Genomic DNA, 17,367 nt, shown 5'->3' with positions numbered 1-17,367 from the left:
GTGCCTTTAGGAATTTAAATGCTTCTTAAATATTGTGGCTCTCAAACATCTCTTTTGCAGCTCTCAAATTTTTGAAGTTTATCATATGTGGTTCTTATGTTAAGCACGTTTGGCCACCCCTGGTTTATAGTATCGCCTAGTCAAAATTAGTAACTACCACGTCTATTGGGAACAATTAGTTCTGACGGGGAAAAACACTCCAGACGTTTGAGGTAGTGAAAATGAGTTATTCCCAGTTGGAACTAGTTCTTCCTGCCAGGCATGGGACTTTCTATTTTGAACTAGGTGAAACTAGAAACCTCCAACACTGTCCAGAGTTTTGCAGTTTTTTACTAGTCAAAACTAGTAATTATGGAGTTTTGGTTTTTGAAGTAACATATATAAAACTTCACAGGACATTACACCCTCCGCCATCAACTTGGGCTTCTTTATAAGCAGTATGCCATGACATGCTCAAGTTTGTAAGTAAGCTCACTGCAAGACCTTTTGGGAGTTGTCTATTATGCTGAAAACCTGACCACCGGAACTGTTTCACTGACTATTTTGTGTTACATTTAAAGCCACTGTCGGAATTACCATGCAAGAGTCTAGTTTCTAAGTAAAGTTTAACATCAAATACAAATATATTAATGTAATTAAACATAAGGCCATTCATGTAAGGTGAAGTTCTAGTAAGGGCCTTCCTTTTCCCTTTGAAAGGCAAAACGTGTTTATTAAACAAACTATTTCCCCTATGCAGCAGTAGCTATAATGGTTATTCAGTCTCTAATGAGTCACAAAGGCCTGAGATTAATATCTTTGCTTATAGTGCACCTGTATTTGGATTCATTGACTCACCATAGGAGAATCAGCACTTACAAGAAATTTACCTAAGCAAGATATGGTTATTAATATATTGATTTTGATCACTTGACTCCTCAGGAAAATTTGTCTTGTTTGTCTTATTGGCTTTGAACAAGATGCATGTTGCTAGATAATACATGCTTGTACATAATGCAACCATGCTTGAGGCACAGAGCCATCTCTCATATCTTACTTTGTTCACCCAGATTGCTGAACTCTATAACATGCAGTGAACCTATGTTTCCCTCTTCAGCATCCTGTGAATTTTAATCAAAACACTTTAGAATTCCTTATAGATAGGTATAACAACATGTTCTCTATCCCTCATACGGACTACAAAGAAAGGAGCTAGAAGATACCTGTGCAGTTACTTGGAATGTCCTACCTCAGTGTAATTTAATTGGGATTGGCTGGTAGAAGGATTTAAATAGAATTCAGTGTGCCTAGTAACATGACTGAAATAATCCATTATGAATTCCTAGGAGATTGGAATTATATCTGGTCAATGTATATACACTACTAACTTAGTATGCACCAAACATTTTTCTGTGTCTGAAGCCACTTTGCTTATGATACAAAGAACCAAGTAGTACTGAATTCCTGCAGTAGAAATTCTAAAGAAAGAACATAATGTTCATATTTCAAGGTGAGACAACCTTGGTCTTGTATTTAACAATTCAGCATAGATGTTACCCAGGATAACATGGATATTTGCAGTCCCACCTTGGTATTATCCCATAGACATAATTAGTGTGGCTTGGAGAAGTTTCTGTTTGAATGCTTCACTCCTGCAGGGTTTAGGTTGTCCGCTCCCTGTGACTGAAAGTGTGATCTAGTGATGGCGGCTGCTACATGCTACCTGCCCACCAGAAATGGTGCGTGTGGTGGTGGTGGTGGGGGATCAAACTGGAGAAAGCCAACCATTTCCGCTCCTCCTGAATATTACAGATCTTCATCAATGCTTTACCAAAACAAAGTCCATACTATATATAACGGTTGTGTTAGGTTGTACTGAATGACTTAGCAGGTATTATAATCCAACTCTCTTTTCAAAAGTACAGATGTTGCCCTGGAGATGATGAAAAGCAGAAACAAATTGCTGTGACCAAGGTTTACACATGCAAGCAGACCACTTGTTATCTTCACATGATCTTTCTTATGTACAGTTCCAAGTGGCGAAATCACGTTGGGAACTTGACTGGGGAAAAAGAAAAGAAGAAAAAAATGCACTGCAGTCACAAAATGACTGCTTGAACTCTATCCAGTACACTTTAGCTCCCACTGAGATTTCTCCATGAAGTCCCACATATGAGAAGAATCACACAGGAGATAATAAGTGGCTAGCAGGACCTTTTAAGCACAGGAATTACTTGTGATTTCAGAGCATTCATGAGAACAAAACAGTTCCACGCTGAACCACGACTATACAATCGGCCATGGTATTGGGCATTTGGATGTATGTGACACACTGCTTCATGAGTGTCCTCTTACCCTCCCTGCTTTCCAGAGACAGAACATATTTATTTACTCATGAAGAAGTTGTTTCATTGCTTGGTGATGACTTTGTGATAAGCATTTGCAACCTGAGGAGAATGGACAGAGAAAACCACAGAGGTGTGCTCAAATAGTAAAGAGGCAGTCATTCGCATGGATTGTGGCCAGCCTGGTGCAATGGAAGTTTTCAAATCAAAATAAAATGTTTAAAAGAAAAATCCACAGGGGAAAAAATAGTGGCAAAAATGAAAGCTCTTTACCATCTGGATGGATTTTACAGACTTGCACAAAGAAAAGTTAATTTTCCTATTGTCAACTCCTATCTCCAAGAAATTAGCATTTGGCACTGGTGAAGCCACACACAAAGGAAATTTGCGCTTCTTTTGTGTTCTTTCAATAGCATCCACATGCATGGCTATGAAATGGAGAGAGGAGATTTCTCACCCGTATGGAGTGATCAATTAGATTTTCATCACAAGTCAGTAAGGAAATAAATAAATAAATAAATGATACTGCAAGACCATCATAAGTATAAACTGGTTCTTTAAATATACCCCTAACCACTAAAGTTTAGCATGAACCATTGTATCAACAACTGCTGTTGCAATATGTACCATGGGAAGTAAAAACAAAAAAGGTGAAAGGTTGCAGGTGGCTGCTTGCAACCCATGCTCATTTCTCTGGCCAAAACAATGTGTGGTATTTATTTTAAAATTACTATTTTTCCACAGAATAGGTCAATGATATTCCATGGGTAGAGGTAGATTATGGGGTTGAACTGATCAGATCAAAGCCCTGGTAACTTTGTGTGCTCTTTGAGGAGTCTCATAAAACTGAGATAGTCCCATAACTAACCACTAGCCATGGGATATTATAATATATTCCATGATGACTAGTATTTTCATTTTCCCACCCCCAACGTTTGAACTAATATGAAATATAGTTTTGTCTGACTGGGAATATTTTCTTATTGCTGTCATTTGTCACTACAGTTGAAAAACAAAAACAGAGTACCCTGTGAGAGTATCGCTCATGGCGCTTCAACAGAAATCAGCCCCAGAGGGCCAATATTCTTCCCTTTCCAGTTAGCCTTTAGTGCTAGAAGGTCAAAGGAGCTGTAGATCATAGACCTAAGCTTCCAAGAGAAGGCATTGATGCTTCTCTTGTCCTGAAACCTTAAATGCTAAGCTTCAGTGTGATTATGCTGTTATAAAATTGGCGTAGTTGACGTAACCATGTTCCCATGCGAATCACATTGTGTTTCTGTGGGAAATCTAAGCTATCATTCTAGTGGGTGGCTAACCACCTGAAAAAAAGGCAAGGCTGTTTCATGAATTTGAATGGGTTGGTGTAAACAGGCACCTTGTTTCTCTAACAAGAAATGCATGGTTTTCGACAACTTTAAAAGCAGTTGGGGACAAATGAAAAAATATCGGGGAGGGGAATGTTGTTTGTGTGCCTCTTTCCTCCAAGGCAAGATCTGCCTTTGGCTCCCACCATGCTAGGAAGCATTCTGTTCACAGAAGCCATCCTGGTGCATTAATGCACTCCAGCAATGTAAGCTGTAGACCTCTAAAAAATATAAAACAAAATCTTCTACTAGATGTATGTTTCTCTTGAAATCTTTCAAATGCCTTTAAACTGGACCAGTGTTAAGGCTCCGACAGCGTGCACTTCTTAAGTTTTGCTTATCAGCTTCTCCTGTACCATTCTGTCCCTGTAACCTGTTATGTCCCACACAATATTCCATGTGTGGTGGTGGGACGGTCATGGGATAATGTGCTACCCATTGCTCTAAGAAAGCAGTCTGACTGAATCTTTCAATCTCTGCAAAGGATGGAGTTAAAGGTCAGATGGACATTCCTCTAAGAGGTTTCCTACCTGCTCTGTTAATTTCTAACATTTCTTCTTGGGCGAGTGGGCATGTGTCGCTCTGAGTACTGTGGTGTGGAGAGTTTATGACAGATTTACAATAATTGGGGGATCCCAGCTGGGGTGGCCGCGGGATATGCTTCTTTTTTTTCTTTGGTAGCTTCTGCTTAGCCATAGCTAAGGAGTAATACATTCCGAAATTGTTCACAATGACGGGTACAGGCATGGCAATGGTCAGCACGCCTGCGAGAGCACATAGGGCCCCCACCAGCATGCCTGACCAAGTCTGAGGATACATGTCTCCGTAGCCCAGGGTAGTCATGGTGACAACAGCCCACCAGAAGCCAATGGGGATATTTTTAAAGTGTGTATGTTCACTGGCACTAGGATCATTGGGTTTAGCACCTATTCTCTCAGCGTAGTAGATCATCGTGGCAAAGATTAACACGCCCAATGCCAAGAAGATGATGAGCAGCAAGAATTCATTTGTGCTGGCACGGAGGGTATGTCCCAAGACCCGCAGCCCTACAAAGTGGCGGGTCAGCTTGAAAATTCGCAGGATTCGCACAAACCGGACAACCCGCAGGAAGCCCAAGACATCCTTAGCAGCTTTGGAGGACAGGCCACTGAGTCCAACCTCCAAGTAGAAAGGCAGAATGGCCACAAAGTCAATGATGTTCAAGGTATTTTTGATAAATTCCATCTTGTTTGGGCAAAAAATGACCCTCATCAAGAATTCAAAGGTAAACCAGACCACACAGACCCCTTCGATGTACATCAGAAAGGCCTCTGTCTCCGCTTCCCGATAGATGCGCTCCTGGGTGTAATTCCCAACCTTTTCTATCTCTGTCTTGTTAACGATGGGATTAAACCTCTCATGCGTCTCGAGGCAAAAGGTAGTGATGGAAACCAGAATGAAGAAGAGAGAGGCAAATGCGATATACTGCAGAAGGAAAAATAGGAGAAAACTGTTAGAGAGCAAAGACTGCTTTTAAAGAAAGAAAGCGAACAAACCACCTGAAATCTGATTGGAGCCATTAAAGAAAACAACTTTGGTAGAAACAGCAGTTCAGCAAAACGATAAGGTCTATGGCCAATGCATGACAACTCTTCCTTTAAATCTTGCTGCTCTATTATGTGGTATTTTGTTTTAGTGGGCCTCCTTAAGTCAATTTCTCTTCAAAAAAGCATGTGTTTAACTACTGTCTTAGAAGAGGGAATGTCTATCTTCCCTATGACATTCCAAATTCAAAATGGAGTTGAACTACTAGGTGCCAGAGCTTGCTAGCCAAAACCTGTTGGTGTACAAAGTTTGCCAACAGATTTTGATCACACACTATCACCTTCTGCCAGCATTCAGTATAACCCTCCTATTAACAATGCCCAGTCCAGTGCATGTGTGATGTATGTTTTGCTAAGTTCAAAGGGTCTTACTCCCAGGTAAGTGTGTATAGGATTGTATTCCTAGGCCCAAACCGAACATGCAGCCATTCCATGGGAAAACACCTCTGTGAACCACATCCATGAGTTTCCATAGGATTTGCAACCACACATTCATGGCAATCCAGGACTTTCTTCATGACAAAAGTCCCACTAGTCCTTTCTCCCCTGCTGCCAGTCATACTCTGGCAGACTATCTAAGTTTGCATATATCTCAGCAGCACTGGCCAGCTGAATGGAGTGGGAGCTCACCCTGAGAGTTTGCCCTTTTGAAGGCAGAAGATTTCCTGCTCTTGCCAATGACAGCAGTATTTCTGTGCTGTCTGTTTTCTGTGCCTATTGAGTAAGCAATAGTTCTGAGTAGATATGCATAGGGCTGTTGCTCTCTTACTCTGCAACTGGAATCTCAGGCAAAGAAGGGTAGGGAAGCAAAGGGAGCAAAACACAGGTACACACAAACATATACCCACACACCCTCCTGTCCTTAGCATGTTTTCAAAGATAGTTTCTTTATAAACGGAAACCAAGGGGAGAAAAGAAGAGGAAAAAAGCTGCAATAGAAGGAAGCTATGTGTTTAATGCTGACATTGTCAGCGATGGGACTTACTTCTGAGTAGACATTCATTCATTCATTTATACATACATACAGGCCTTTCTACCCTGCTTAAGGGCCCTCAGGGTGGCTTACAAAATAATATTTCAATACAATGGATAAAACAATGCCAAAACATTAATATTAAAAAACAATTAAAAACACAAAGATACATAAGCTCAACTGGATCAGTTAAAATGATGTTTAATAAAAGCGCCAGCCCCTCCCCCCCAATATCAGCAGTTAAAAACTTCTCTGAATAGAAAAGTCTTGAGGCCCTGCAAAAAAGACTCCAAAGAAGGAGCTGTTCTCAATTTCAGGGGAAGGGAATTTCACAGATGGGGTGCCATCACCAAGAAGGCCTTATTTCTTGCCGCCATCCCCCTCAGCTCTACTGGTGACAGCACAGTTAGAAGGGCCCCCTCTGATGGCCTGAGAGGATGGGTAGGATTCTATGGAAGATGGAGGACCCTCAAATACCCTGGACCTGAGCTGTAAAGGGCTTTAAAAGTCAAAACTAGCACTTCGAATTGAGCCCAAAAATGAACTGGCAGCCAGTGTAGTTGCTGAAGCAACGGCCCAACTGAGTCAAACTGGCAAGCCCCAGCAACCACATGGGCAGCAGCATACTGCACTAGTTGCAGTTTTTGGACTATCTTCAGAGTCAGCCCCATGCAGAGCACATTGCAGTAATCTAATCTCGATGTCGTTAGGGCATGGGTCTCCATGGCCAGGTCTGAGCGACCCAGGTATGGTCGCAGCTGGTGAATCAGCCAAAGCTGAGCAAAGGTCTCCCCTGGCCACAGCTGATACCTGGGAGTCCAGGAGCAGCTGTGGATCCAGGAGCAACTCCAAGCTGTTAACCTGCTCCTTCAGAGGAGTGCAACCCCATTCAAAGCAGGACAATAATCCAATAACCAAGTCATAGACTTCTGGACAAGGAGAACCTCTGTTTTATCAGAATTTACTTTCAGTTTGTTCCTCCACATCCAGCTCCCAACTGCCTCCAGACAGTGATCCAGAAGTTTGACTGCCCCCTCAGAGTCCAGAGGAAAGGAGATAAAGAGCTGTGTGTCATCAGCATACTGATGGCACCCTACCCCAAACCTCCAGATGACCTCTTCCAGTAGCTTCATGTAGATGTTGAACAGCATTGGGGATAGAATGGAACCTTGTGCCAACCCGCATCTAAGAGGCCAGGGTGACCACCTTCTAGGACCTTTCAGCCGGGAAGGAGTGGAAAGACTGCAAAATGGTGCTTCCATCCAAACTCAACCAACTGACCCAAAAGGACATCATGGTTGATGGTATCCAAGGCCACCGAGAGGTCTAGCCTGTGTGCAGTCAGACTTGGCACAATTCTTTTGCGGTCAGACTCAGCATAAGTCTTTCGCCACTGTGACTCTAGAAATCTGCCCCATCAACATATAATCTATAATATATAGATTATATATAATCTATCTATCTATCTATCTATCTATCTATCTATCTATCTATCTATCTATCTATCTATATATATATATATATATATATATATATATATATATATATATATATATATAAATGTATAGATTAATATAAGCACACAGCACCTCCACTCTCTAACAGGACAAGGATCAAAATGCTGTTGGCTTTCCCTCCTTCTCCTTCCCTCTGCAGATCCCAATAAGTTAAAGCAAAACTTAAAGAAAAAGTCATTTTTGATGCTGTCTCTCCTCTCTACAAACAATGAGGACAGGCAGCTACCCTCCTAAGAAGGAGAAGTGAGCTGTGGCAAAATGGGTTTTGCTGGGAGTAGGGCAACATCTCACCTCCTCCGAGGACTCATGAATGTCCAAAACCACATGAGTTTTGTGACCATACATTCAAACAGCTGAGTGGAAGGCACCAAACTCACAGATTAAGAAGGGGAAAAACGGGGAAAAGATTCTTGGATATTCCATGAAAAAAAACACACCTCATGGATGACTCATTGATAAGGGTGAGTTGATTTTGCATTCAAATGTATAGTTATTTCCATGGGAAAAGCTGATTTCCACATGAATTTTTGCCCATTTGTTTTGGGCCTTAGTCCCTTCCACACATGAAAAACACAATTGTAATAATATGATGATAGAGATGATATTCCTCTTTCCCCCTCTCTCCCTCAGGTTCACTATTTCAGAAGCAGAAATTCGGCATTTTATAATTTGTTGTGCCTCCTCCCAATCGGAAGAGTAATCCAGCTCCAGCCAGCAAAGTAAGCAAATGACTCTTATTAAGAGTCTCTTCAGTTAACCCTTTCTTCTTTTTCTTATTTTAGAAAAGGAAAAATGGTTTCTGGTCAAATCTTCATAAGTAAAATTATTTTAATAGTGTAGCATCCAAATATAGAATAATGTTATCATTGCTATGATGATATGCATTCCGAACTAAATTATGCTATTAGTATCATCAAACCCTTCTCCAAAGGGGATTACACTCTCCCCAAGGACATGACACTTTTGAAATATTGATGCTTTCCTATTGATATGCTTCTATCAATCCAATCATTAGTGACAAAAGCATTACATTTCACTTCATGGCTAGTATACCTTGACTGAGAATTGTACTTGCACTATGAATTTAGAAAGTCAAAGCAACTCACGTGTCTTACAATATTGGCATGGGCTGCCTATCAACTCCTAGCATCTGAAATGAGAAGTCAAGATTCTGGAATCATGTGCAGAGGGCACCTTGAAAAATGAAACAGATTCTCCTGCAAAAAATCAAGCATCACTTCACAAGAGAGCCAGAATAAAGGAGTAGACAAGAGTGTCAGACTTGGGTTCAAATCCCAACCTAGCCAGGAGGTACCTTGGATGCCTATGGGGAAAGTCACAATCTCTCTTCTAAGATGTTGCAAGGGATTGCTGTGTGTCTAAACATGGGATAACTGAACTTTAGAGCATAAACTAAAATCTTAAATTCTTTTCAATAAACTGGAAAGACAGACAGCAATGAAATTAAATGTAAGAACAACTAAAAAGAGCAGCAAAAAAAGAATGGACAATACAGGCACAGTGAGAATGTGGGTTCACTGGCCAGTCAATGGCACTGCTGGGAAAGAGTTAGGAGTTATATTCTCTGTGTTACCAAATATGAATCAATAATGGAATACTTTGTGCGCACACACAGATGCAGTTTTAGGGTTAGAAGACAAAACACAGCCTCCATGCCTTGGTTAATGCTTTGAAGGGCGGAATCCTATGCCGGTATGCGCACTTATGCCAGTATAGGTGCCCCGAAGGAGTCGTAAACATGCCATAAAGCATGTTTGCGCCTCCTTAGGTGGGAGCTGCGTTGGCGCATGCAGATGCACTGATGCGCGGACAGAGGCAGAAGCCTCCACTGCAGCTCCTGCGCTGCTGCTCGTGTTGGTGCAAGCGGCAAAGGTAGGCGTGGGGGGCGTTGGGAGGGGGCAGGAGCAGGTGTTTCTGGGCGGGGGAGGGCGGGCCCGTGGGCAGGCATGCCAGGAGCCGGGGCAGGGCTGGGACCCAGCAGTTACGCCAGATCCCAACCCCCATCCCCGGGGTGAACGGAGCAGCTTCCAGCCGCTCTGTTCTCCTCGGACTTGTGCTACCTGCAGAGGTGGCGCAGGTCCGAGGAGACCCATTGGGGCATGCAGCCCTTACCCACAGGTAAGGGGAAGAGCTTCCCCTTGCCCGTGGCTGAGCTGCTGCAGCCAACAAACCTGTGTTGGATGCAGCGCAAGCCTCCTGGTTTGCCTGTTCCAGCACAGGTTAAGATTATGCCCAAAGTTAGCCAACCACAGTTAAATCTCATCTGGAGTTCTTCTGGACAATATAATAGATGTTAACAGGCCTAGCATCAGGGCTGGGGCCTATTCAAGCACTTGCCATGGACTCACAACTCTGCAAGGGCTCATGGCTGTGTGTGGTAGAGCCTCCACTATAGCTGCCACTGCTCTCTCTCCATTGCCTGGTACGTCACAAAGGGTGCAATCCTAACCCCTTATGTCATTGCTTTCCAGCCCTGACATAAGGGCAATGCAGCTCTGAGGTAAGGGAACAAACATTCCCTTACTTTGAGGAGGCCGCCACGAGTGACACCCAATGCAGGATGCAGCACATGTCCCATTGGTACCGCTATGCCAGTACTGGAAAGCACTGACATAAGGGGTTAGGATTGCACCCAAAGATGCTTTCAGGGCACTGTTGAAAAGGGGCAGAGCAGAATGTCCTCTCATTTCCCCAAGGCACTCAGAAATTCCCAATGTTCAAACTCCTGATGCGTTGCGGGGGGGTTCTGGCCACAGAGGATGTTTAAGCACATGCTGCCGGGAAAGGCAAAGATGCCCAAATGCTCTTGTTCTCCCTCAATATCACCCAGTAAAGGGAGGCTTACCAGGTGGTGGGCAGGAGCACGAGTGAGAATTCCCTGTGATGTACACAGAAAAGGAGGTCTCCTCAGGGCTATGCCTGCAGGCCCTCAAAATGCTGGCACTGCCCCAGATGTTGACAAGGCAAAGGTGACAATGATAAGAAAGGTAGTTCCTGTTTCTTCCAAGTAGCCTTTTTGTTGCAAGGAAACAGCATTTTCCCAGCAGTCAAAACGGAAAAGTGTTACTGCTGGAAAAACGTTACTAGCACTTCCGAGCTGCGTGGCTATGCAGTTGTCATGGGAACCCCCTGGATACTAGGGACATCACTACGGGCACAACTCCCCTAATAGTCATGTCATTTTGTAAAAAAAAATTTTTAAATCTTATTTTACACAAAAAAATTCCCTACTCCTTATGGGATGTGTGGCCCCTTTCCCATCACTATTGGATGGCAAACATCAACACAGTGGCTATCTCCTGCAATCCACCTTTTGCCCCTCTCCCCTGTGCTTCATTTTATAACGGCTCTAAGAAATGACTCACATGTTTCTAGCAGCTGAATTGGCAACTAGAGGACTAGGCAATACTATACAAGTGTCCCCAAAGCCCTTCAGTGCGCAATCCTAACCCCTTGTTGTTGGCATCCTTCAGTCTCGTAAGACTATGGTATCGCGCTCTGAATAGTTGTTCTGGAACAGAGTGTCCTCTCCAGTGCGTGAAGCCTGGGTAAAGTACGAGATATGGATAGACTGTTACCCATGCAGCAAATTCCCCCTCTCCACATCGCTGAAATGGTCCAATGGAAAAGCAGAAGCCAATACTGTTGGTTCCAGCAGCGTCTCAGGAGTTGCCAGAACGTGACTGTGTTCAGCCATGAACGGCCTCAGGGACTCTGGCTCCGAATTCTACCTCGAGGTTGACTCCTGAAGCCTTTTCCATAACTGGATGTAGCCACAAGGCAGTGGAGGTTTGGGATCAGAGTTTTCCTTCTCTCAGATCAGTTGCCTTCCCAGGCTAACAATTCCCATCTACTCGGCACTACTTTCTACCTTCACACCCATCTACCCTAACCCCTTATGTCAGTGCTTTCCAGCACTGGCATAGCGGTGCCAATGGAACGTGTGCTGCATCCTGCAGTTGGGTGTCACTCACGGAGGCCTCCTCAAAGTGAGGGAATGTTTGTTCCCTTACCTCAGAGCTGCATTGCCCTTATGTCAGTGCTGGAAAGCACTGACATAAGGGGTTAGGATTGTGCCCTCAGTTGCTGAACTGTAACACACACAATCTCATCCTTACAGCAAACTTTGAAGACAGTGGTCCCCAAATATTTTAGGGCCACCATCCTAATAGGGGGCCTGTCAGGATCCCTACCTTATAAAAAATGTTATTTAGAATAGCCATTTGTATGACCTACCAACAGCCCAATCGACCATAACTCCTTGTATGGACATGCAGCAGCACCAGAATGGCTGGCACCTGATGCACACTGCAGAGGAGTTTCTGCCTCCAGAGGCCTCCTCAGAGCAAAGGAATACTTGTTCCCTTGCTCTGGGGTAAGCCCCTGTCAGCCTGGTGGGTCTATTCAGACCAGCGCCAGCGATATCACTGTACATGTCCATGTGGACTCATAAAGGCAGATCAAGCCCAGAAAAAAGATTTGGATTTGAACAACACTGCTACTGAACCCACCCTCTTCTCAGTCCTGATCTGCCCTCCTCCCTGCCTTGTTGCCATTCCGTTCTGCCCACCCCCACCTCCCTGCCGCCCAGTACGCAATCTTATCGGGCCCAGTGTATCACTTTTTGAGACAGCCAGAAAACACATAGCATGCTGGAACTCTTGTTTTAGAGGCACTAGGTGCCAACAGGATTGGGGGGTAAGGTAGATAATAACAATAGAATTCAAAACAGTTACAAAATAGTAACAGTTAATTGCACATTTATTCAAAATCAATTAAAAAATTTTCATTTTAAAATTAAATTTTAAAGGAGGTCTGGTCTAGAGGGTAGAGCCTCCATTTGCCTGAAGATAACATCCGAAGGTCGCTAGTTCGAGGCCACCGGCACCGTGAACGGCGAGATCTTGAAGCAGCTGACAAGCCTAGCCGAGTTATGCCGAGTTATTCTACCTGCTCTTTGGCCGCTGTCAGCCTGGGTGGGAGGAAAATGGAGGCCAGAATGTGATACCAGATCATAAAAGATCCATCTGAAATGTTGTGGTTCTTGAAAGACAGAACCTTCTTCAATTGTAAAAACCCCTCTTGGGATTTAGTATAGCCTGCCTATGTAAACCGCCTTGAATTAAAGTCTGAGGAGAAATCTGATGACCAAGAAAGGCGGTATATAAATACCTGTATTATTATTATTAATTTAATTTATTCAACAAAACTGATGAACTTAATCCAGTGATACCAGCTTTTCAAAGCCTGATAGTCATTTAGCAAGAATCTTAGATATCCCATTTAGTAAGTACTTCAGTAAATTCTTAATGTACTTGATAAAGTGATAGCAGTTTTCCAATGCCTGGTTTAAAGTCATTTAGCAGGAGGCTTAAATCATCACGTTTAGTAATCTGAAGTCAATTTCCTTGTTTGGAGAGAAACTGGATGACCACACTAAAACCACGTTTCACCAAATATGATGTTGGAAATGGAAACTTCTTAACTATCGTCCATATTGCAGGATAGAAATCAGAAATTTCTTTCTGTAACCAAAACTGTTCAATTTCTTAATTTCAATTTCTGAACAATTTCTTAAACTTCAGGTTCAGCTCAATACCATTTTGAAGCTCAATCAGTAGTTCTTCCACTAACCCAACTTCCTCAGTATCTGAAAATGGATTTATCACTCAGTTTGGAATTACTGATAGTTCTAAGACATTATGTCATGCCTGATCTCCCTGACGTCATCACTGAGCAAAGCATTTGTGTCTTCAAAAAGCTGCACAACTATGTCAAAAAAGTCATAAAAGCATCTTGTACAATTGCCTTTTGATGGCCAATGAGCTTCAGTATGAAGCAGAAAACTCACAAAATCGTCATCATTCTCCCCACATGGCTCCCAGACAAGTCAATCGCTGAGAGCATGGACTTTAATTGTATTCACTGCAGTAATGACAGTGCGTAATGTGTTATGCAGGCAGTCACTGAGGTTTTTAGCAACCACGTGCTGGCAATGAATAACACAGCAAATGGTAAAGACATTTGGCACAGCTCTTTTCAAGTAAGCAGCACACCCACTGTAGTGACCAGTCATTGACAGTGCCAAATCAGTTAGTACACAGAGTGTTCATGTCTTTGAAGAACCATTCAGCCACAGGAAACAATGAGTCCCCTTTAAGATCTGTTCTTAGCTACCTTTCAAACAACTTCTGAGCCAAACAGTCACCTTTTATAAAGTACACATAAGCAAAAAGTATGGATTCAATCCCTGGCAAAGTTCAGCTCTAATGCAAATTCTGTTGTCCTTAGTAATTCTGCACAATATATCGTCCACATTTGCAGCCGTTTCATCTATGTGCCTTTGTACTGAATTGTTACTGTGAGGCAGTGGCGTAGCTAAGCCATTTGCTGCCCAGTGCAAAGAACATTTTGTAGTGCCCCCCCCCAACGAAATCAAATTTAATTAATTAAATTGGGTCTTTTTATTAATTAAAGTGAGTGAGAAATGTTAGTTAATATTTTGAAAAAGCAAGCATTTGTTGAAAGTTAGGATTGGGCCATACGTAATATGAATTAAAACTAAGTTGAGTTATTTATTTATTTACCTATTTAATTTTTCATCCCACTCTCTTCTGAGGGGCATACAAAGTGACTTACAACAATTTGAACATATATACATCTAAAAAAAACTGTAAAATGCAATGTAAAAAAGCAGCAAACAATCACAGGCATAAAGGATGAACACATAAGCACATAAAATACAATATATCATAAAACCATCAATAAAAGTAGCAGGTGTCAGGTGCTAGAGAAGACTAAAATTAGAAGGCTTGCTGAAATAGAAAGGTTCTTAGAGATCACTGGAGGACTCTAAAAAGGGAAGAAACCAAAGGGGCCCTCTTTCAAACCACCACCCCTCTTACTTCCACAAATCTAAAAGGCATATCTAATTTAGAGCTCAATCCTGTGCCTGTCTACTCAGAAGTAAGTCCCATTATAGTCAATGGAGCTTACTCCCAGGAAAGTGTGCATATACAGTTTGAGAGGTGCAGGGAGCTGGAGAAAATCATAAGAGCCAACAGCTTACCTTTAGGAACTGGAATAGAATAGGGATAGATGAAATACAAATAAATGATGAGATGATGATTATTACTAAGAGGCCAGGCCAGGCTTGTTCTGAGTGCCAGGTGCTGCTCAGTGCTCCTGCAGCTTGCCTTGCATGCCTTGTCTTGTGTGCTCTCCTCTTCAGGTTCCTGTGCAGGGAACTCATCACAGACAGACAGACAGCCAACTGAGAGCCCAATCCTATGCATGTTTCCTTGGAAGTCAGTCCCATTATAATCAATGGGGCTTACTGCCAGGAAAGTGTGCATATGACTGCAACCCCAGTGAGCAACTTAGATTGGGCTGCAGTTGTAGGCATGCACTGGCTAAACTTTTGCCCCCCTCCGTCACGCTGGTCCCAGCGCCGAGTGTCTGGTTGCCAGCTCTTCCCTCCCGCCTGACAATGTTTGGAGGGGAAGATCGTGGTGCCCAAGCCCACCGTAACTGGCACTGTGGGATAGCAGCCAGGAAGGCAAGGAGGAGGGAAGGCGAGGGGAGAATGGAAGAGGAGCAACATCAAGCAATTCCCTCTTGGCTGCCAGTCCGCGCCTGCAGCGGAACCTAGGCTACAGTCCTATGCAGTTTCCTGGGAGTAAGCCCCATTGACTCTAATGGGAATTACTTCTGAGTAGACATGCATAGGGCTGGGCTTCCCTCCTGTATGCCTCTCTCCTATGTGCCTGTCTGGAGCTAAATTGTTGCCCCGCCCCTGCAGGCAGCAGAGATCGATCTTCTTAATGGACATCACAGCATTTGTGGAGGGCAAGCAGCAGCAGACCACACAGTCCCCAGCTGCTGCTGCTGCTGCCACCACCATCTCAGCTGCTGGGCTAGCTGCCCTGTCCTGCACCTGCAGCCCAATCTAAGTCACTGGGGGTGGGGGATGGCAGCAAGGAGCGAGTGAGTCAAATGTTGCCCCCCATCTTCTGTCTCCTGCTGCATGCCTGCAGCAGCCCCTCTCCTCCTGTGTATGCCTTGCAGTAGCCCGATAGTCGTGTGGGCATTGTTGCCCACATGTTGTAGCCCCCCACCCTGTAGCCTGCGTGCTGTAGCCCCTCCCACCCTGTAGCCCGGTGCATTTGCTACCCCCTGCACCTCCTTAGCTACGCCACTGCTGTGAGGAATCGTGTGATGAGCTCTGCAAAACAGTACTCAGAACCTCACTAACTACTACTGGTAGGAGGTGGTCTTCACCAATGGCTTTCCAGACTTAGCAATCAACCATGAAATGTTGGAGGATGCATGTGAACCTTCCATGGCTAAAAGTCCATGAGTTTGTGACTGAGGTGGGATTTGTACTGTGGACAGCCAGGCTCACATTTTTACCTTATGACAACAGATCTCACTCCCTTACTTTTGATTGGTCTGCAGCAACTATTTCCCCTCATCGCTAGCCCATCATTTGGGAAACACATGTAATGCTGAAGGAGAATCAGCACGGTTTCTGCAAAGGTAACTCTTGCCTCACTAAAATTCTAGTATTCTTTGAGAGTGTCAGCAGGCTTGTAGATACTAGAGGCAAATCAGCTGACATTGTGTACTTGGATTGTCAAAAAGGCTTTTGACAAAGTCTCTCACCAAAGTCTCTCGAGTAAACTTAGCAGTCTGGGAGTGAGAGTTTTCGTGGTTCAGTAGGTGGTTAAAGAACAGCAAATATGGAGTAGGAACAAACTGGCAATTTTCACAGTAGAGGTGAAGAAAGAAATGGCATCTCTCAAGGAGCCACATTGGCACCACTACTTTTTAACTTATTCATAAATTATCTGCAGTTAGGGTAAACAGCATGGTGGCCAAATTTGCTGATAGGAAATCCAAAGGATTCAGAGTGGGGGAAAACCAAAGCAGATTGCAAAGTGTTCCAAAAGAACACCTTCAAAATTGGGAAATAAGGCAGCCAATGACAAGTGAAGTGGAGTGTCAATACGTATAAAATGAGGGTAAAAATATCCCAACTTCACATGTACAGCAACAGGGTCTGAGATGTCAATTATGAATCAGGAACAAGATTTGTAGGTTGTGATGGATACTCAGTGAAAATGCTGATGGCCTGCAACTGTTGTAAGTAAGGAAGGTTCCACGATTAGGGTCTTTAGGAAATGGATAGAAAATAAAACTAATATTATAAGTCAGAAGCTCTGGGAGTGGGCATCCACCGCTTGCCCAAACTGGCATTCACCTGGATGAGAGGCCAAAGTAACCTTCCTAGGGACGCAGGGCCCAGTTCCCTTCAGAGGGAACTGGAAGAGTTGGTTTTGTGGGAGATGGCTTGGGGCTGAGATACCCCAGGATGCACTACCCTGAGCTGTTTCATAGGCAGAGGGCCTCCACTCAGAATGTTGGGCAAGCAAAGCAACTGGCTGGGGTCAAAGAAATGGGTGGAGTTAATCCGGGAAGGAGGTTCAGCCCCTCCCAGTTTGCCTGTTTCTGAAACAAACTGTAACCACTTAGCCTGCACCTCCACTGGTAAGTTAGTCAGCTTCACATGCCCCTTGGAGGTAG

The 17,367-nt window shown here is 43.7% G+C and overlaps 1 protein-coding gene across 5 annotated transcripts in view; it reads right to left on the bottom strand.

Annotated features, from left to right (window-relative positions):
* KCNC1 (potassium voltage-gated channel subfamily C member 1) overlaps positions 1 to 17,367 on the bottom strand; it is a 159,811-nt gene that overhangs the window by 11,788 nt on the left and 130,656 nt on the right. For 3 of the 5 annotated variants that reach the window (XM_066633024.1, XM_066633022.1, XM_066633026.1), the window contains exon 2: positions 4,219 to 5,152. In XM_066633024.1, coding sequence (XP_066489121.1) covers positions 4,219 to 5,152 — 934 coding nt within the window. Of the gene's footprint in view, positions 1 to 4,201; positions 5,153 to 17,367 lie in introns of all 5 variants that reach the window. The other 2 variants (XM_066633025.1, XM_066633023.1) reach the window with 2 other exon arrangements.

Source organism: Tiliqua scincoides, chromosome 1, assembly GCF_035046505.1.
Source record: "Tiliqua scincoides isolate rTilSci1 chromosome 1, rTilSci1.hap2, whole genome shotgun sequence".
NCBI lineage: Eukaryota > Metazoa > Chordata > Lepidosauria > Squamata > Scincidae > Tiliqua > Tiliqua scincoides.
Note: the sequence above shows the minus strand (reverse complement) of the source record. Positions and strands in the feature narration are given on the sequence as shown.